This window comes from Eublepharis macularius, chromosome 8 (genome assembly GCF_028583425.1).
Source record: "Eublepharis macularius isolate TG4126 chromosome 8, MPM_Emac_v1.0, whole genome shotgun sequence".
In the NCBI taxonomy this organism is placed as follows: Eukaryota; Metazoa; Chordata; class Lepidosauria; order Squamata; family Eublepharidae; genus Eublepharis; species Eublepharis macularius.
The window spans coordinates 40,634,001-40,655,373 of NC_072797.1; the positions used below are offsets into that span (position 1 = coordinate 40,634,001).

General features: G+C 40.7%; 1 protein-coding gene across 1 annotated transcript in view; it reads right to left on the reverse strand.

Moving 5' to 3' along the window:
• IQGAP2 (IQ motif containing GTPase activating protein 2) overlaps positions 1 to 21,373 on the reverse strand; it is a 197,749-nt gene that overhangs the window by 97,976 nt on the left and 78,400 nt on the right. Inside the window, exons 3-5 of the mRNA XM_054986150.1 lie at positions 2,798 to 2,954; positions 1,193 to 1,270; positions 247 to 323 (exon numbers count right to left, since the gene is read on the reverse strand). Coding sequence (XP_054842125.1) covers positions 247 to 323; positions 1,193 to 1,270; positions 2,798 to 2,954 — 312 coding nt within the window. The remainder of the gene's footprint in view (positions 1 to 246; positions 324 to 1,192; positions 1,271 to 2,797; positions 2,955 to 21,373) is intronic.

The window sequence follows — 21,373 nt, forward strand, 5'->3', positions numbered from 1 at the left end:
AAGAAAGAGGAAATAGTGGAGAAGGGGAAACGAGATACCTTCTGAAAGTCTTTGTGAGTCCCCCCGCTTGTAAATGTATAATTCTGGCACACGTGTGTGTGTTTATACAAAGTAGCTTTTTACATCTATGAGGTCTTTAATACTCATGACTGAACACATTAACTAATTTCACTGACATCTTTTAAAAGGAAAGCAGGAAATGAAAACTGTAAAACTAGACAAAAAGTTGAGCATTAATCAGTTTACCTTAGTGCATGTATACAATATATCATCCGAGGTATGTTCTTCCTATCATAGACATCTGTGGTCTCTGGATAAAAGATCTTAAAAAAACAAACTGACATTTTATATTGGTCAAGCAAGATTAATTAAAGGCAATGTGATGCACTGGATGAGTGCCACACTTGGTCAAAGAAAACTGGTTAAAATCCATGCTTGGTAAGATTTTTCACTGGATGTCTTTGAGCATGTCCAGTGAAAAATCATACCAAGCATGGATTTGAATTCCACTCCAAAAAAGATAATTTAGTGATTTTTAGTATTTTTTTTAATTTAGAGGCCCTGAATAATCTGAGGCCATAAAATGTGACTCACTTAGCTTGGCATGAATCCAGCTCTGGGAAGGTGGAAGAAAAAGTAAGGCAAACTGACAACGTTGCATTATCTCAACTAATAATGAGCTGAAGCTTGAGGCAAAACTGAATCTAAGGATAGTAGATAGAACAGTAAGAGCAATAAAGGCAAATGGATAAATCATGATTCGTAGTTGTTCCATAACAACTCATGCTTTTAGCCTTAGGACTAGTCCAGTGAGTCTGCTTGATAATCTTTTGTTTACAGAGCTACAGCAGAGAGGTGCCATATAATTCCCTTTCTAGAGACTTGGGCTTCTCCTACTTTCCCAGCCTCAATGCCAAGTCTCCTAAGCAGCTCACATGTTCATGTCCCAACAATACAAAGTGCAGCCAGCTGGAATGCATGGAAGCCTATTCATGTTCTGTATGATGCCAGCTGCCTTGGCAAGCAGCAGAATTCCATCTTTTTTGCTCAGATGCTTTTTCCTGCACTTTCTCAACAAATATAATTCAATGCAGGTTTCAGCTTCTCTCCACATCACTTGCTGTGCTCCATACAGTAATCAGTCTCCTTATTAATATGGACCCAATAAATGTTCAAGAGTTAAACTACTTACTTTAGGCAAGCCAATGGATTCCATTGCCCGTAGCCATTGTACTGTATTATCTGTGTGTCGGAAATGAAGACCTGATCGCTAATGGAAGGCAAAGGAAGGAGAGAGAATTAGTTATGTCACATGGCTCTACAACTGACATCTAAAACCTTCCCTTTTCTACATGATGTTTTGATCATGATCTAATCTGTGAAAAGTCAACCACTAAACTAGTATAAAAAACCCTCTTCCACATCAGCTAACTTCTCAGTCACATTAATGATACAAATTAATAGTTTACTTACTCTTGAGTAGCTTGGGTTTTACTCAGAAATGGTTTGAAGCTTTAACCAAACAGGTGTGGGGAGAAGCTTTGACTGTGTATTGCTGAGTGCTGACACAGTTCAATTATTAAAAAAAAGAAGTCCTCCTTCCCAACAGAGGAGAACCAGTAGAGGTGCTAGCCAGCAAAAAGGGAAGATTAAGCTTGAAAACAACTACAATACATGCACGTGAGGAAACGTAAAAATGTTTTGCTACTTGCCCCTCAAAGACTTATTTATGATAGCGGCATTGGTTATTTGGACTTTAAAGAGAGACTGCTTTAATGTGATTTTGGAAGGCAGTGCCACAGATGGTTAATTTAGAATTGTCTTTCCTATATAAGCAGACAGTCCTAGAGTGTACAAGTCAGTTATCTTTATTCACTTCTTCTAGTTGTTGCTTTCTTTCAACATATTATGATCTCCACCCTATTTATAAAAATATTCATAGAGTGAAACCCTACTTCTTAAAAAATCCTTTGCCCTATTTTTAAATTCACTTCAGTCTCAAATTAGCAAAATGCAAATTCAGGTCTGAAGAGAATAAAAGGATCATCATCTCATGATAGCTGATACTGCAAAAAGAAGTCCTTGTACTTTTAGAAATCTCTTGGAGCACTAAGCAGATCAAGTAACTGCCAACAATTAAAAATGCAAGAGAAGGAATGTTGTAAAAAATGTTATAGGAACAAAATTCTGAGATGCAATGTTTCAGATTAATGATGCATGAAATGCTTCGATGTTGCCAAATCCATGAACTCAAAAGTCAGCTCACTGGTATTTAACTGCAACTCAATGTCATTAAAAATGAGAACAGGTTCTTAAAGTACCAGTTTCACAGAGATTTAAATGCAGAGTTAGGGTTTGTTCCTTTAGGTGTGTGCACGAGAGTACAACTGAAGTACAATATACGTGGGCACACACCCCTCTAGTGTGAGATCATGCATTAGTAGAATCAGGTGCCTTCTATCGATTCATTTGTACCAATGAAGAAATTCTCTGAGAATCTAAAAGCATCCATTTAAGCTAAGAACTCTCTTTTTTGATATTTTAGGAAGGAAGCTTGTGTAATGGTTTTAAAAATAAGACAACAACCAGAACAGTTTTTCTAAGGACATTGACATACACCTTTCAAGGTGAACCATCAAACTCAGTTGGGGTGTACAACCCTTTCAGACAGAGTATTGTAAGCAAACTGCTCTTTTGTTGCTAGAGGTGGAAGAAGACTTCTCAAGACTTAATTTGTACTAGGCCTCATCTGTTTTCAGTGCTGGGAACCAAATGTCTAACATATGAAAAAAAATACCTTATAACGTGTCTGTTCCACATCATAGATCTTCTTATCTGAGACCAACTTTGGTGCAAAAAACTTTGCTAGTTTGGCAAGGTAAACACCGTTCCTTAATCCTTCTTCCAGTTCAGTTGTGGGCGGCAGCTCTTCATTTAAACAGACTTCTATCCACCTGCAAATATAGAAGATTTAATTATCAAGAGGCACAGCATCTGCTCTCATGCCACACTGGGCAGCATCAGAGAAAGTCAACATGGAGCTTAAACCATTTCCTTTCAAATATATATATCCAGATGTACATTTGAGCTTTCCCACAGAATCAAGAAAATTAGCACATGTGTAACTAGGATCCTTGGACAGTCCCTGTTTTATTTAAATAGGATTTTTTTTGAAGAAACACACTATAAATATGCTTTAGGCAAACAAAACTGAATAAACATTCTTGTTATTACACTCATGGTAACTATAAAGACTAGTGAACTCACATTTTTATTTATTATTTATTTACTTCATTTATACCCCACCTTCCTCTCCAAGGGAGACCAAAAGCAGCTTACATTATTCTCTTTCTCTCATTTTATTCTCACAACAACCCTGTGAGGTAGGCTAGGCTGAAATTGTGTGACTGGTCCAAGGCAGAGCAGGGATTCAAACCTGGGTCTCCCAGATCCTACTCCTACACTCGAACCACTATACCACACTATACCTCATGTTGTTCAACATATTATTCAACAACATTTTCCTATACAAATAATTTCTGTAGCATAAATAAGGCTATCAAGAACAAGAAAGCAGTCAATAGGAAGGAAAAGAAGTCTATACACAATAGGCTGTTTCAGACCAGCTGTACCTTGGATGAACTTTAAGTAAAAGGGTAAAGGTGCAAGCACAGAGTCATTACTGACCCATGGGGGGGGGGGCCCTGCATCACAACGTTTTCTTGGCAGACTTGTGTTACAGGGTGGTTTGCCATTGCCTTCCCCAGTCATCTACACTTTACTCCCAGGAAACTGGGTACTCATTTTACCGACCTTGGAAGGATGGAAGGCTGAGTCAACCTTGAGCCAGCTACCTGAACCCAGCTTCTGCCAGGATTGAACTCAGGTCATGTGAGCACAGCTTGGGCTGCAGTACTGCAGTTACCCACTCTGCGCCACAAGGATCATGGAAGAACTTTACTAAGCAGGATTATTATATCTGAAGGCACTCATCTACTGAGAAAACAGAGATGCCGCTCAGATTCTTAGAATGAAACAAATTACACTGACTAATGCCCAATAAGCAGCAAGTTATCACCTATATACACAAATATCCATCACAATAGTGTACCCTCTTTGGTTGCAAGACGGGGAAAGGACAGCCTGTACAGCCTTCCAGCTTTTTTGGTTCAGCATGTGTTAATGGCATCATCTGAATTAATTCCTAGATCCAGCTTCTGGCATGCCACTACAAACCATCATCAATACCGGTTAATAGAAGTATGATAAAAGCCAAATAGATTCAGCCCAAGGCAGTATATGCACCACTGGCACACTGTGGGCTAGAACAGCTGGCAGTCAGCACAGATTATCTGTTCCCCACCAATGCCCAGTTCTGAAGTAGTTGAGTGAACTGGCACTCAGTGATTAAAAATCAAGGAAAGTACTTGCAGGCATTAAAGTACCTACTCACAGTTTAAGGCAAGAGGCACCTAAGGCAAAAGGTATCAACACTTACAAATAAATATAAAGTCTAGTGACATTAAATTACTCTTTGCTATTCAGTCCACTGTGTTTATACTTAAAAACACACACTGGAAAATATCCTAAGTCATGACATCTGATTAATATGGAAAAATACACATATACCAGATATGACAGATATTCTCTAAAACAAACAGAAGACAAACAGGAAAGAATTAAGTATGCCTTGACACCTGTGAACATTCCAACTTTCTATGGAACAGCTGGACTGTTTTAAACACAGCTATACAGAATGCAGAGCAAGGATTTGCAACGTTTAAGACTAATCAGTTGTTCACATACAACTGCAGTCAACTGTTGGAATTAAATCTACTAAAAATACCAGGTATTCTATTTCTATAAATACCAGAAGTGAGTTTCTCATTAATGCCATTATGGTATAACTTGGTGGAATTGATAGCGCAGGTTGCCTCATTAAATGCCTCTATAAATCTCTTATTTTCATCTACAGTCCTCTGCTATAGATAAAATTGCTGTACACTTGAAGTCAGTTTGCTTTTGGACTTTTTTTGTTTTAGTGTCACTCAAACTTTTTCTGTATGCTATACAATAACATTATCTATTTCAAATGCATGAATAGCTCCCCATCTTCAGAGAATGGCTTCTTTAAGATCATTAAGACTATCTACCCCAAGTAGGGTTGTCAACTCCGGACTGGGAAATTCCTCGATATTTGGAGATGAAGCCTGAGGAAGGTGTGGTTTGAAAAGGGAAGAGACCTCGGTGGGGTTTAATGCCATAAAGTCCACCCTCTGAAGTTGCCATTTTCTCCAGGGGAACTGATCTCTCTCATCTGGACAACAGTTGTTATTATGTACTGGGTTGAGCTTCAGGCTAAATTAGGCTTCTAATGCCTTATTGTTCATTGGTTACTTTTCATTGGCAGCAGCCAATCAGTCCACAGAAATAAAGACCAACCAAAGGGCTGCAAATCAGTCACACTGTATATTGTTGATGCAAATTAAGGATCCTAGTTGTGAGTGTTCTTATTGGTTCCTGTTTGGAAGGGCGTGGGGTTTATGTGTATATATTTGCTCCTGTTGAGCCTGTGCTGTCTGTCTGCTTCTGGTCTTCAATTGTTATTATGAGCTGAAATCCTTACTAGCTGAAATCACTATGAGCAGAAATCACAATACTTAATAGTTATAATTTTGGAAGATCTTCAGGTCCCTTCTGGAGTTTGGCAACCCTAACCACAAGTATTATTCTTCTGTGTAAATAACTGGGAAGAGGTGGGCAATAGAATCCATGCTGACCTGTCTGAGGTCCCATTCCTAGGATCAATGCTCCAGTGAGTCCATGACTGAGCTGAGCTTCCTCTTAGAAACTTAAAAAAGAGGTTGCTGTTGGCTTTTATAATATTAATCCACTGTTGCTTGACTGGCTGAGTTCACCCGCTGCTTGCTCTCCAATTGACATAATTTTTCCACTCTGAACACCTCAGCTGCGAGATGAGAAGCTACTGTAAATTTATCCTAAAGACAGTAATCGGTCATCAAGTGCAGGGATGGGGTAATCCCCATTGGGTTCTCTGGCTAAATGGCTGCATTGCTGCTTTGATAGCCCTCGCAGAGCTGTTTTCATGTTTTATAAAAACACAGAGATGAGGACTGGGGTCAGAGGGGGCGGGAGGATTTCTAGATCACCGCGGGTGGCCAGCCACTTCGCCTCTGAAAGACCACCTCAATTCTCCAGCATGTCCATGTGGTCCTTTAACTACCATATCCCAAGCCATATCCTGGAAGTGAACAATCAGTGAAACTCTCAAGACTGGTAAGGGATGATCCTGAGAATTAACACTTGTCAGCTGCCTTGCATCTGAACTTGCACTAACAGACCAGCTCTCAAAGTCCACATAGAGAACACTGTAGTGAACACTCTTCTCAATGGGACTGCGATATGGAAGTGAAACAACAACAAACTTTTCAGCACCACTCTCTTGTAAGGCTTATTAGCAACCATGATTCAACCACCATATTAACAGAGTCGTTACCAAGCATCATACCAAGCAGTTGTCAGTAGCAGCAAAACACAAAAATTTTCAAGACAAATGCAGAATTAGAAATTAGACAAAATGATCATGTTTTTAGACAAATTAAGAACAGGTTCCTTGAAAGTTTGTCCTGTGATACCACTCTCTCCAATGTGATAAAGATGGCTGGTCCCCACACAATGCTTTTGAGCGACTGCACAAAATTCTTCATTGGAGTTTCAAGGTATTTCGGACAGCACTTTTGACTACAGCTTCATTTTTATAATGAAGACAGACATCAGTCATATTTGAGAAAGATCTTCATTTAATAAGTGTAGAGGCTACAGCAGCAACTTTCCAGCTTGTAATATTGTTCTGAATGGATGGAATACACATTTACGTCTTTACGGCATTCTTCTGCATTTTGCTTTTAAAAATTCCAAAACAAGAGCCATTTTACAGGCGTCAACCATCTGTGCTGCAACTGATTTAAGACAGTTTACAGAAAGATTACCTGCAGAACTCTAAAGACTTCCATCTTTTCTATTCATTTGAAACAGTACAGGTAATCCCATTACAGAAGTAAGTTCAAATCACACATCTTGTATTTCTGAACTTCATATGACCTCCTTCAAGTAGTTGCTTCATTACCTGTTCTCCAGGAATTCTTATTTTACCTCCCCATATGTACATGCATGCACACATTTAACAGGACTTCTCTTACCATTTCCACGGTATTCTTCTTTCAAGTTAAGGATTGCTCAAAGTTGGCAATGGAATGCTAGCATACCCTAGATGAGCCTTGGTCAGATCTAAGTGGTAATTTATGTTTTTATGAATATATATTTTAAGGTTTCTCCAACAACTTGCATGAGCACATAAACACCAAAACTGATCCAAATTTTACTTTGGCATTTCTAAGTTCTCAGAAAAAGCCAAGGAAGTTAAAGTATTGGGGGATGGAAAAGACTGATAGCCAAGTGTGGCACTCAGGATAAAAATGATAGCTGTATGTGAGCTCAGAAGAAAGGGGAATAGTACATTTCCCAGAATCACTAGGATGATTCACACAATTGTTTCTGCCTACTCTCCAATGATTTGTACTCTCCCCCCAACTTCCGCACCATATTTCTTTATACTGTTGTTGTGAGATTTTCTCTTCCTACTTTACTTCCAAACACAAGGGGGAGGGTGTCAAAAGTCTTTCTGGACTAGTAACTTTAATGGACTTAACTTCAAGGAAGTTGTGAAATGAGACTGTTCCAGAGCTGCCCGATCTCACCCTTCTGTAAGTATGGACTCAAGAGAGACAATGTTGTATATTTGTACAGAAGACTTAAGTAATCGTACTAAATGGTTTAACCTTTCAACTGAATATGATTATAGATAGCAAGATTGGACAACTTGTTGAAAAGCTACACAGTTAAAACTTCAAGAACTAAAAAAATGCAGATCAATTACAAGTTGCTTAACTGGCAGATGCAGTTAATACCCATACCTGCTCTAACAATATCCTTTAGAAAATGCCTTTAAGCAAGTAGAACAAGTCATCATATCTTGGTTGATGAAACTAGTCATAAGACTAGTTTGCACCCTTGAAATTTTGCCCTATTAAAAAATTAATCTTGGCACTCAGGAAGACTAAATTCACGTTTTAAGGAAATGCTAAGGTTCTTAAGAACCTTAAACAAAATATTTGCAGGCTATATAGACATGCTCTGGGATGGAACTTTGTGAACTACATACCTCAAAACCCTACAGGAATGCAGCAGACATGCTATAAAATGCCACCCCAATACCTGCAGGCTTATTCAGTTTCTTCAATCATAATGCATACATAAAGCAGAAATGTTAGATTTAAAAGATGATATCGTTGAAAGGAAGCTGAACAGTTATGAGGCAGGAAATGAAAAACCACCAATATCTATCTAAAAGGAGAAAAGTCAATTTTCAGTTTTGAAGTTAGCCACATGACAATCTAAGATGAACCAATTATTTCTAGAGGAGTTAGCCGTGTTAGTTAGTCTGCAGTAGAAAAATAGAAAAGAGTCCAGTAGCACCTTTAAGACTAACCAACTTTACTGTAGCATAAGCTTTCGAGAACCACAGTTCCCTTTGTCAGATGCAATTATTTCTGGAGCTGTCTAGAGCCTCAAATTAGACGGCAGAGATCAGTCACAAGAAAACAAATACTCATCTCCAAAAGTTCTTCCGATCTATAAAAATTGCAATGTAAACTGTCAGTTACTACATGATTTACTAGAATAGGTTAGGAGGAAAAGTTATGTGATAATAATTAGTGCTATGTGGAAAGTTTGCCTGTTTGAATTTTTGGATGCAAAACAGCAATTGTGGAAGACAGAAATGTTTATTTTAAAAATCCTCAAACAGAATGTGCATTTTTTTTGGTGAAGATATTTCCAGCTATTGATTCCCCTATTTATTTTTGGACTACAAGTAGGCTTGGCAGATGCCCATCAGTGGCAGGCAAACTCCCAGCAACTTGCCTCTCTGCCCGGCAACTGCTGGCAAGAGGAGGCACGACGTCCAGAGAACGCACACCATCGGCAAGCAGCCTAGACAAATGGTCCTGTGTGCTGACAAAACTTCCGGTTACATGTGAAGTAACAGCCTCACACAAGGGCCAATTCTTTAAGGACCAGCCCAAAACAGTATGTATTGGGGAAGCCCTGACACAGTAATTAACTTGTAACTAGAAGTGACGCCATTGCATGGGGGAGGGTAAGCACCAGTGCCCTTCCTTGTGCGCCTTCCGCCTTCCCAACAGTTGCTAGGGGAACCTGGCAACCCTAACTACAAGTAAGATCTCAAATATTACCGCTGTTTCATTGATATTTTATCTTATGTCTGAGCAGTGAAGAAATGGAGAAATATACTTGCTAAGAGTACTTTGCAGATCCAACAGTTGTATCTTTTTGACTTTAAAAAATTATATGAAGAAAGTAATACATCAGTCACCAGACACATGCTCAAAGTAAGGGATATTGTACTACAGCAACTAGTTATGGAAATACTACGTGCAATCATACACCCCAGTACACAACAGTATTTATTAGGGATATGCAATTCATGTTCGAAATTCAGTATTACCAAACTTAAATCTGTAAAACCGAATTTAAGTTTACTGAATTTATTTGGTAAAATTTGGGAAGCGCAGCAGCGTTGTTCTTTTGCTAAGGAATAGCCAAGAAACATTGCTTCCCACCTTTTTTAACCAGATGAGAGGGGGGAGAAGGGAGGGGGAGTGAGTCAGAGGCAGAAGGAGGAAGGGCAAAGGGGAAGGGAGGCGGAGTGTGAATGACCAATCCTTGCAGCAGCTCTCCTTTTCTGGCCAATAGGATTTTCAAGGAGAGTGCCTTTTAAAAACTGTTGCAAGGAGTTATATTAGGAGGCTTGCTTCAGTCAGCATTCATTTTGTTCTGGCCTGGAGACTTGAGATTTGGACGACATAGATACTTGTGGAATAACAAAACTAAGGTTGATGCAGAATTACTACTATGTTAGATGTGCCATTTTGAGAATATGGAACAAATATAAACTTAGGATTTGTCCAAAAATACCTTTGTGGATATCGCCACAAGAAGCTCACTTTAGAAGAGAAAAGTCAAGTTAATTTAAATGGTTAATGTATCGGGGTATGTTACAATTTTCACAAGATGAAGTTAAAATTAAGAGAAGATTTGGTAACATTTACCAATGGTTTTCTTATTTGAAGACCTGATTTGCAAATTTTAGAAAGGTTTAAAGTAGACAGGAAGCGTTATGATTTTGAGCAATCCAAGACTGAATTTTATACAAAATTATGTACAAATGAGGAACATGTTATTGCAAATATGTATAAACTCTTGTTGAAATTTAAGGCAGAGGAAGAGCAAGTAAAGGAATCAATGATTAAATGGGCTAAAAATGTTGGATATAACATATTAATGGAACGATAGGAAAATATGTGGTCAAAAGGGTTGAAATTTACATTAAGCTCTAGTCTTAAAGAGAATTTTTATAAGATGATGTATCGTTGGTATATGACTCTTGAGAAACTGGCCAAAATGTACAAGGGTATTTTGAGTCGATGCTAGAAATGTGAACAACATGCACGAACACTTTACCACATGTGGTGGACATATAAGAAAGCAAAAAAAAAATTGGACACAAATACAATTATTAATTCAGAAGATTTTAAAGACTAATATACAACTGAAACCAGAGTCTTTTCTTTTGGGACTGAGAGATACTCAGCTGGAAAGAAGTTATCGAACTCTGTTTTTATATACAACTATGGCAGCAAGACTATTATATGTGCAAAATTGGAAGAGTCCAACATCACCTACAATAGAGGAATGGCGGTAAAGGTGTTGGAATGAGCAACAAAACACATCATTGATTAGAGAAAAGACAATTGTTTGTTGTTGAATGGAAACCCCTTATAGACTTTTTGCATTAATTAGATAATAATGATTTGGTGGTTTGTGAGTTTGCTGAATAAGGATTTTGGACTTTAGAAAAAGAGCTTTTCTTTGTAACATATAGTAAGAGAAAATTTGGAAATTATATTTGTTGTGGAGATAATCAAAAGCCTTTTTTTAGTTTATATAGTTGTTTCTTCTGTATGCTTTGTCTTTTTGTTTTATTATTATTATTAGTTTGTTAGTTGCTATTTTTTATTTGGCTATTGTGCATGAAGGGGTCATTTTCATCATATAAAACTCTTAATAAAAATATTAATCAGGCAATACTTGGAACAAGACTATAGCAACAGGCTCATTCATAATAAATAAGTCAGCCAAACATTATTCTTAACTATATATACTTTACTTTAACTTACAGCTTAAAATAAAGTTTACAATGTACTATTTACTCACTTCAACCAGCTTAAGGTGAATTGGATATTTGTCCCAAGTTTGATGAGGAATATGAGTATCAATTCAACCAAGTTTCAATTAATCCAAGCTGTGGAAGACAAATGTAAATCACACCTCTCCTCGATGACTATTTCCAGAGGAAAAAGGTATTCTAAACCAGCTTTCACTTGAAATCTCCCTGTGATCCAATTAAAGAACAAGAGAGATTTTCCCATTTCAGGGTTGCAACTGCTTTCAGTTTTCTTCCTATTTTTCTGAGCCTTTGATGCAGTTTTGCCTTAACTAGCAGTATTAATTTAGGAAATTTATATCCTGCTTCTCCAGAGACCTGATTGTCATGAAACAGATGGTATAACTGAAATTTCATGAAATTTTAATCTAAGCATTTTTTCCCTTTTATGTGCCTGTGTAAAAAGCTTTACCTTCTTTCTTTCAGTGGTATTAAAAATGAAAAAATTAAAAGAAAAAAATGTCCTGATGGTACCCTTAGTATTTCACACAGATGCACTCATTCACAGTCATGAAGGACCTGAGATAATCCCATTTCATAAAAATATGTTATAAATTATACAGATGGGACTAACGGGCCTCCCATTCTCTATATGGTTTATTTTGCAGGAATTATAAAACTTTTTGTCTTAATCCACAGAATACTAGTCAGAATGCTGGCAGAGATATAGAGATTTGGTTCCTAGGATATAACAGATCCTTCAATATGCAACTTAAACAAGACTTTTGTCTGACAGCAAAAGATTTGCCAGTAGAGTGGACTGCTCCAACAAAGAAGCCAATCCACATGCTAAATTGGTCAGTCAAAAAGGGGGAAAAAACTGCTAATGACAGTACTGATATGGGGGAATGGCTTTTGAACCAAAGACAGATCAAAAGGCTTCTGAGATTGCATAAAATTGTGTCTACCAAATTTTCCACACACACACAAAATATTTTCATTCCATTCAACAGTCCATCTTGAAGTAAGAAAGTGGACACAGCAGACCAAACATCAGAAGGATATACCCAATTTTCCCTTTAATCCACTTACATTATTTGTTCTCATAATAATTCAGCTCTCCAGCTATGTTGTACCCCAAATAACTGCAACTGCAGCTCTGGTCTCTTTTATCTGACAGGTTTTTTTCAGTTGGTGAAGAGCAATTCTGTTTACAAGTATTATTTCAGGAGTGGAAAACAGTTTGCTTGTTTTGCTTTGAGCCTGTTTCGGTTTGGACTCATCTTTTAACACCAGTAAAAGCCAGACACAGAATCCCTGATCAACCCACCTCACACGAGCAGTTTATGGGTTAAGTTCTTCAAGGGGGGAGGAAGGATGAGGGAGAAAGTATGTAGACAGTTTCATGGTACACTATTTGAAAAGCTGCAAGGTATTTAAGTGGTGTCTTGACATACAAATCCCAATGGTTCCAGCTTATTCCAGTTCGGCATGGGGCTTGTAAATATCATGGTGATGTAAGATACAAAGTTCTCTGGCAACCCAAAATGACAGACATTTTCCAAAGCCAAGGAGAAAACTACAGTAATGTGTGAGTCAAAGATTTTTATTGTTCCAAGAGAAAAACAATGGTGTCATCTGATATTAAGTTTTACGTACTTTACACAAAATTGTGCACAATTACTGAAATGCTGATGGCAAGATCACAAAGAGTCAACTCTAACAAAAGCACGTGAAAAAGGTCAAACAACAGCCTCAATTTATACAGAATTCAAGAACAACCATAAACACGCAAACTAGGTTGCAGACATTCCTTGAAATACCCATTCAATTAAAAAGAATGTTTTGATGACTTCATGTTGCCTATTCCATCAACATACCAGGACAAGTGATCAACCAGGGCAAACCCCCTCCCCTGCTTTGGAGCAGTGTGTACCAATTTCAGAGAAAAGAGCTTAATTTTGCAAGGGGTGCCTAGTAGATTAAACGGTTTTAGCATTAAGATCACACCATGGTAGGCCTAGGCCATGGTGTATATTTCATACCATCAAGAGACTTAAGATCTTCTACACTCTACTGAGGCCTAGAACTTCCTGTCCACTTCCTTCAAGCCTGTCCCACCACCCTGTGTCCACTAACTTTTCCAAAAAGTTTGCCTAGCAGTGGGAAAAACAACAAAGAGACCCCATGTTTGGAAGGCTGATGGGACCACGTAGAGTCATATGCAAAGTAGCAAGGGATCATGGGAAACATAGTTTTGGTGGCCCTGGATGCTGTCATGAGAGCTCAGAGTTTACCTCTGATTTCTTTCATTGTTGTTGCTGCCTTATTACCACCACTGTCTGCATGCATTCTAATTTGCCCAAAAGGCACCTGACGAATCATGCTCCCCCACATCTGTGCACACACAAATGTTGTTATTAACTTGGAAAAGGAAAGGGGTTAGGAATTTATTTTTAAGAGTTGGATTCTTCTGCAAACCTGGAGATTTTCAGGGTTTGTAAAACCACAGCTGTGGTGACCCCATTATCCAGATAAGGTGAGACCCTAAATATTAGATACAGGGATTATTATAGTCTGAGCTACAATTTTTAGTACTTTTATTATGGTCCATTGAGACTGTCTCCAAGCCCATAGAAGCCACTGCAACCCTCACAAATATGAAGGTATTTAACAGTCAACACAGCATGATTTTGCACGGGAAGTTTGTCCCCATGCCAAGAACAAAGTCAACATAGTAATCAGCCTTTAGCTGCTACAGAGAAGTTGGTTTGCCTGAACACAGATGCACATATACCTACCTGAGAAGTACTACTGATAGCAGACACCAGAAAACTTTCTAAGAAGAAAAAAGAACTGCCTATCATTTGAGGAAACAGTAGACCAACATCTCAGCCACTGCCCAACCAAAACTCTCATATCAAGAAAACAAGGGTTGCACTTACCGTAACTGCTGTTCATTGCATCTTCTGTGCAGGCACACATGGGACTGCACATGCACTGGACTGCCAGTCGGTAGGTTTTAAAGCTGAAGTCTGCTAGGGGGCGCCCACCTCGCCAGTGCACATGCATGGCTTTTCCCGCCAAAATGGCACTGGGAGGCAGGGGCCCCCACCCTCCAGTTTCTCCTGAGGAGTCAGACCCTCAACAGGTAAGTATTGGAGAGCACAGCAGGGTAGGAGGGAGGTATGTGTGCTGGCCCAGAAGACGTCATTGAACAGCAGTTATGGTAAGTGCAACTCTGTTTTCATTGTCTGTCTTCTGTGCAGTCCCACATGGAAGAATACCAAGCTTCTTACCTGGAGGTGGGTACGATCTTTATTGAAACAATGAATGGAGTACAGCCTGTCCCACAGCTGATTCTCATCTCACCATCATATCCAGGGCATAGTGCTTCACGAACATGTCTGACAATGACCACGTAGCTGCAGTGCAGATATCTCGTAAGGGAACTCCCTTCAGGAATGCAACAGAAGCTCCCTGGGCCCTTGTCGAATGAGCCTTCACTTCTAGAGGACAGGGTAAGTGAGCCATAATGTAGCACTGTTTAATGGTTGATGTCACCCACTGTGCTATCGACTGAACTGTAGCTCTATTCTCCTTAGGCCCAGCGTAACACACAAATAAATCTTTATCCTTTCTAAATGCTGCAGTACGATTCAAATAAAAGAGTAGGGCCCTGCAAACATCCAAGGAATGTAGGGCCCTCTCAGAGTCCATAGATGGTGTAGGAAAAAAACTTGGGAGAACAATGTCTTGGGTTAAATGAAATTGGTTCGCTCCCTTAGGCCTAAATGTAAAGTCTGGCCTCAGAACCACCTTCCCTTGGTGAATTTTCAAAAGGGGAGGGCTGGAGCACAAAGCTGCCAGCTCACTCACTCTTCTATTATTATTATTATTATTATTATTATTATTATTATTATTATTATTATTATTATTATTTATAAACCGCCCATCAGGGGCTCTGGGAGGTGAACAACTGTTAAAATCAATAAAAACAAGAAAACAATAATTCTAAAATCAACATACAATAAACTATAATAAAATAAATTAACCAAATACATTAAGGTGCAATGGTGGGGAGAACCCCCACCCCACCCCAAAGGTGGGAGGCCGACATGGCACCGCCCCCTTCAACCATCGAATGCCTGGCGGAACAGCTCTGGCGTTCTACTAGAGGTAATAGCTGCTAAAAAGGCAACTTTCAGTGACAAAAATCTAAGATCACAACTAGCTAAAGGTTCGAATGGGGGTTGCATCAGCTCTGCTAGTACTAGCTATAGAGACCACTGATGAATTATTTCCTTAACAGGTGGGAACATATTTTGAAGACCTTTAAGAAATGATTTGGCAATGCTGTGGGAAAAAACTGTCTTCTCATCGATTCTAGAGTGAAAAGCTGAAAAGGCAGCAAGATACAGAGAGTCCATCATCCTTAAGAGATAGCAAAAATTCCAGTATGTCTGAAATTTGACAGCTAAAGCGTTCTAACCCTTTCTGACCCGCCCAGCAACTAAAGCGTTCCCACTTAAACACGCAGGACTTCCCAGTATTTTCATCTCCTAGCATTGAGCACAATTTCAGTCACTCTCTCAGAGAGGGTCCCTGTTATGTTATGTGCCATACAGTTAGCTTCAGTCTCGATAGGTTGTGATACCATACCCCTCTGTCAGTAGATCCGGTTCCAAACCGAAGTGATACAGAGAGCCCTGGGAAATTTGCATCACATGCTGGAACCAGGGTTGTCTGGGCCAAAAGGGTGTTATCAGAATAATATGTGGTCTGTCTCTCTGAATCTTTCTGACCATTCTAGCAATCAATAGAATGGGGGGAAAGCGTAAAAGAGGTTTTCCTCACAGGTCATCTGGAAGGCATCCTCTAATGAGTTGCATCCTATTCCTCCCCTGGAGCAAAATCTCAGGGCCTTCTGATTCCCCAAAGGGCAACACCTGGTACTGGAAAATATTATTACAAATAAAACGTAAGAAGCGTCTATGAGACAGGTGGATAGTGATATGGAAATACGCATCCTTTAGGTCCAGTATCACAAACCATGTGTTGAGAGTCACCATCTTAAACTTTTCAGTGCATATGTGTTTGTTCAGTCCCCTGAGGTCTAAGATGTACCTCACATTTCCATCTTTCTTATCTACCAGAAACATTTTGGAATAGAATCCCCACCGAGGGTCATCATGGGGAACTTGTTGTATAGCCTCTTTCTCAACTAGTTCCACTATTTCTACTTGTAACTTATCAGAAGGGGAGTGAGAGGAAAAATCAAGGAGAGTCTGAACCGAGTAACAGCAAACTCAACTTTATAACCAAATTTAACTATCTGTAAAACCCATTTGTCAGAGACAACTTCTTCCCAAGCCAACGAGAAATTGACCAGTTTATTCCCAAACATGACCAGCCATTCCTTTTCTAGTCAGAACTGCTTCTGCCCTTGCACCTCCTTTGTCGAGATCACCTGCTGGCCTTGCCAAGTGCGGTTATTGGACCGCCTTCTCTGGTATTGTCCCTGCTGGGACTGGGATTGTCTACATCAGTGCACAATGATGTCACTTTGGGTCAGCTGGAACAAGGGGGGGTTAAAGTTTATATCGCCCTTGGTGAAAATGGTCACATGGCCAGTGGCCCCGCCCCCTGATCTCCAGACAGAGGGGAGTTTAGATTGCCCTCTGCGCAGCAGCACGGAGGGCAATCTAAACTCCCCTCTGTCTGGAGATCAGGGGGCGGGGCCACCGGCCTTGTGACCATTTTCAAGAAGTTCCGGAACTCCTTTCCACCACGTTCCTGCTGAAAAAAAGTCCTGGTCTAGATGAGTATTGAGGATACAGTGGTAGCAATATGGTTTCCCTTTATAGGGTTGCTGTTGCCTGTACTGGTACCATTAAGATGTTGGCTATCTGGGTAGAAGCACGCCATAGGAGCATGCCATTTGGCAATTTTTTCTCTTTTGAGAAAGTTAATCATCAGTTTCGGCTGAAAATAATATTGCCCCTTCAAATGGAAGATTTTTCATCTTATTTCTTGTCTCCAAGGGTAGGGCTGTGGTACACAGCCAAGGATGCCTTCTCAAGACCACAGAAGATGCCAAGGTCCTAGCAGATGTGTCAGCTGAACTGCGTCTCACATTAATCTGCTGCTTGGAGAGCTTCAAGACCTCTTCCTGGATGACTTTGGCTAATATTCTTTGATATTTTGGTATTTTTTCAAGGAAACACGTCAGTCGATTCCATAGAAAGATTTGATAGGCTTCCATAATAGCCGTGTAAGTTGCTATTTTCACATTGTGAGTTGCGGAAGAGAACTTATTTGCAGCTATGGAGTGTGATGCCATCAATATGCAGATAATACCCAACTCTATATCTCAATATCCAGGTCCCCACAGGATGCAGTAGAAATCTTAGATCGCTGCCTGACAGCCATAGTAAAATGGCTGGAAAATAACACATTAAAATTGAATCTAGACAAGACTGAAGTGATGTTTGTTGGGAAGTCAGAGAGATGGAAAATTAACTCAGAGACTCCAGATGTTGCAGAACACTGAAGCTTGGTCATTACTGGGAGACAGGAGGAGCATGATGAACATTATTCCCATTCTGCAGTCACTCAATTACTGGCTGAATTCAAGTTATAGGCTATAATGTGCTAAGCATTTCATGGCCTTGGTCCTATGTATCTATGGGACTGCCACCCTCCCAATGCTTTTCCATGGCAGCTTTGCTCATCTGAACAGGGTCTCCTGCAGGTGCCACCCTGCACATGGGCAAAATTGAAAGCTGATCGTACACATGCATTCTCTGTGGTGGCCCCCACCCTATGGAATGGCCTATCTGAAGAGGTCAGGAAAGACCTCACTCTCCTGGCTTTCTGCCTAGCGGACTTCAGCTTTAAAACCGACCAACTGGCAGGCTTGTGTGCGTGCAGTCCCATGTGGGACTGCACAGAAGACGGACAATGAATTTGCTCTCCAGCTTTGTGCTAAAGCCATGTTACAGGCACTTTTGTCTGCCAGATAACCTGTTACATTTCAAGGTAATGGAACTAGTTCTTACTAAAAATTTTCTCTGTCACTCACTGCATAAAATTAAATTCTGGCACTTGCCACAACATAATGTGCATTTTACATCTCAACTAGTTCACCGTGGAGTCCTCTTATATGAAGAGTTATATAATAATTTTCTTTGTACTTACCATGCTATTTCATTTTTCTAGTCTTTTGCAGAAACCAAACAAAAACAAAAGCTACTTTCTAGTTTTTCAATTCCAGGATGCCGCACAGCATGCTTAAGTGTTTTGGACTGCTGCCACAAAGCATGGATTTCTACCAAGCAAGAAAGTCCTCTAACCACACATCATATCAGATTAGAATTAATCTGACCTACAATGCACAGGGCCAGATTTTGTAGCCCAATCGAGTTACACTGAGAAGGGGATTGGAAAAGAACCTCAGATAACCTGGATCAGACACAAGGGCACTTGAAATAGGTACCTTTAACCACTGCTGAGCAATAATCATGCCAGAGCACAGAAACGAATGACACATTCTTTCCTTCTTTTTAAACAAGAGATTTAGATGGTAAATATACATAGCAAGAAAGTATTGGATCAGGACTACAATGTTCACAGGGAGGGTGCTTAAGCCTAGCCCCCATACATGTGTGACATTTTCCCTACCTGAAAGGCTCTAGAGAGCTCCTATTGCTTGGTTTAGAAAACATACATGAACTGATGCCTACATGTAATATTCCCTAGCAGGGCAAATAGTGGCTCTTTAGGGTTGTTTCTGTTCAGGAAAACAGCACACAGAGAAAGCTTCAGTACCCTGTTTCTGCATGCTGTGGACCTGAACAAGATCCATATATTCCTGGGAAGCACAGAGTTCCAGAACATGTCTTCACAATGTATTAACTCAGCCCTTTGTTTGACCACAATCCAAGTAATAAAAAGAGGTAAGTGTCATTATCAAACAAAACCGTTAAAAGCCACGTTTATTTATTTAAGATATTTCTATACTGTCTCTTCAGAGTGCTGCATGAGGCGGTTTACAAATAAAACAATATAAAAACAAGACATTAAAGCCATATGATGCACTCCAAGCTGAATATACATACCCATTTGCTGGAAAAGGAAAGAAAAATTAAAAACTCAACAGCCATTCTTAATTGCTGCTCATGCATGGTTTTTCTGTATGTTAGAATCAGTTGTTTTCACTGCAGAGCTGTCACCAGACAGGTTCATTTCCACTGATTCCGCCTTCAAACACTTTGGTAATAAAGGACTAGACAAGACTTCAAGATTTGATTTCACACAAACTTACAAGTGCCTCCCTAGCCATGAACTAATGTTCTTAGGCTGGTTTTTAACAGTGGGGTTTCCTTTCCAGTCAAACCAGTATACAGCACCAATACTAAATGAATGCACTATATTCTGAGGAACAAGGTACATACCTTGGCATAGAAAGAAGCCAGATAATTCGGCTCTCCCAGCCGCGGCTCGCCGCGTAAGCTGGGAGCCGGCAATTGGAGCCCTTGGAAGGAGAAGGAGGCAGACTCCCTCCCTCTCCATCCGGGTTCTGGGAAGGGGCGGAGCTTGGCGCTTTCGGAGTCTTTTTTAGGGGGCATTGGTGTGCTGACCAATGGCCCTCTGATTGGGTGGCCCAGGGATTGTCCAAAGACCTTACGTTTTTGGAGTTTTTTCCCATGGTAGTGGCGCTTTGGCTGTGGGGGTCTCAGTTGGCAAACCACGCTGTCCACTTCTGGTGTGACAACTTGGCGGTGGTACACGTAGTCAACACCATGACCTCCAGATCCCCCAGGGTGATGCGGCTGGTGAGGGCCTTTGTACTTAAATGCCTTCAGCTGAACATACTTTTTAGGGCTAGGCACGTTCCAGGCGTTAGCAATGGTGTGGCAGACGCTTTGTCTCGCCAACAGATGGAACGATTCTGGCAGCTTGCCCCTTGGGCCGACAGGCAGCCCGCGAGGATGCCATGGGAGCTGTGGGAGCTTGGACGGCGGAGGTAGATAGAGCAATCCAGCTGTCCATTGCTCCTAGCACACGCCGGGCCTACGACCGTGCGGTAGGACAGTTTCATCAGTTTAGGTCATCAGCCAACCTCCAGCATGTTTGGCCCGTTCCGCAGGAACATTTACTGCACTTTTGCGTCGTGCAGAGGGACAGGGGACTTGCAGTTAAATCTATTAGGGGCCAACTGGCCGCTCTGGCTTTCGCCAGCAAATCACGGGGCTTAGCGGAATTTACAGGGGCCTTTAGGATTAGGAAAGTGCTGGAGGGATGGTCTAGGGAAAAAAGGACGCCCTCTGACCCTAGACAACCCATATCTCCTTCGGTCTTGCGGGGACTTGGGGCGGCATGGGCTGAAGTGTGCTCATCCAGGTTTGAGCATAAACTCTTCCATGCAGCAGCGTTAACTGCATTTTTTGGGGCCCTGCGAGTTAGTGAGTTGGTTGCTTCATCGCGCTCTGATTTATCGGGTAGAGCCTTGATGGCCAGGGATATTAAATTTGTGGGAGACAACGTCTCCATTTGCATTAGGAGGTCTAAGACGGACCAGCAGCAGCGCGGAATCACCTTCCACTTGGGCCCTTGTTCTGAGGCGGGCTTGTGCCCGGTTAAAGCCCTCAAGGAATACACCGCACTTAGGGGTGATGCCCAGGGGCTGTTGTTCTTACACGAGGACCAAGCTCCTTTGACCAAGTATCAATTTTGGACAGTAACTGAGAGGGCACTCAAGAAACTAGGCTTGTCGGGGGTCAAATTCGGCACTCATTCCTTTCGGATTGGTGCGGCCTCCACGGCAGCAGTTTTGGGATACCCCCCTCAGGCTATTCAGAAAGTGGGTAGGTGGCGGTCGAGAGCTTTCAGGTCTTATGTCCGACCCCTACAGCAATTTTAAATGGCGAACTAATTGCTCTTTCTCCAGGTGCCGTGTCGGGCCATGAGAGGAGGAGGATCCTGATATGTGGCCACAGCATGGTGTTTTGGGCGGCCAATCAAGCTAAGAACACGCCGATTGGA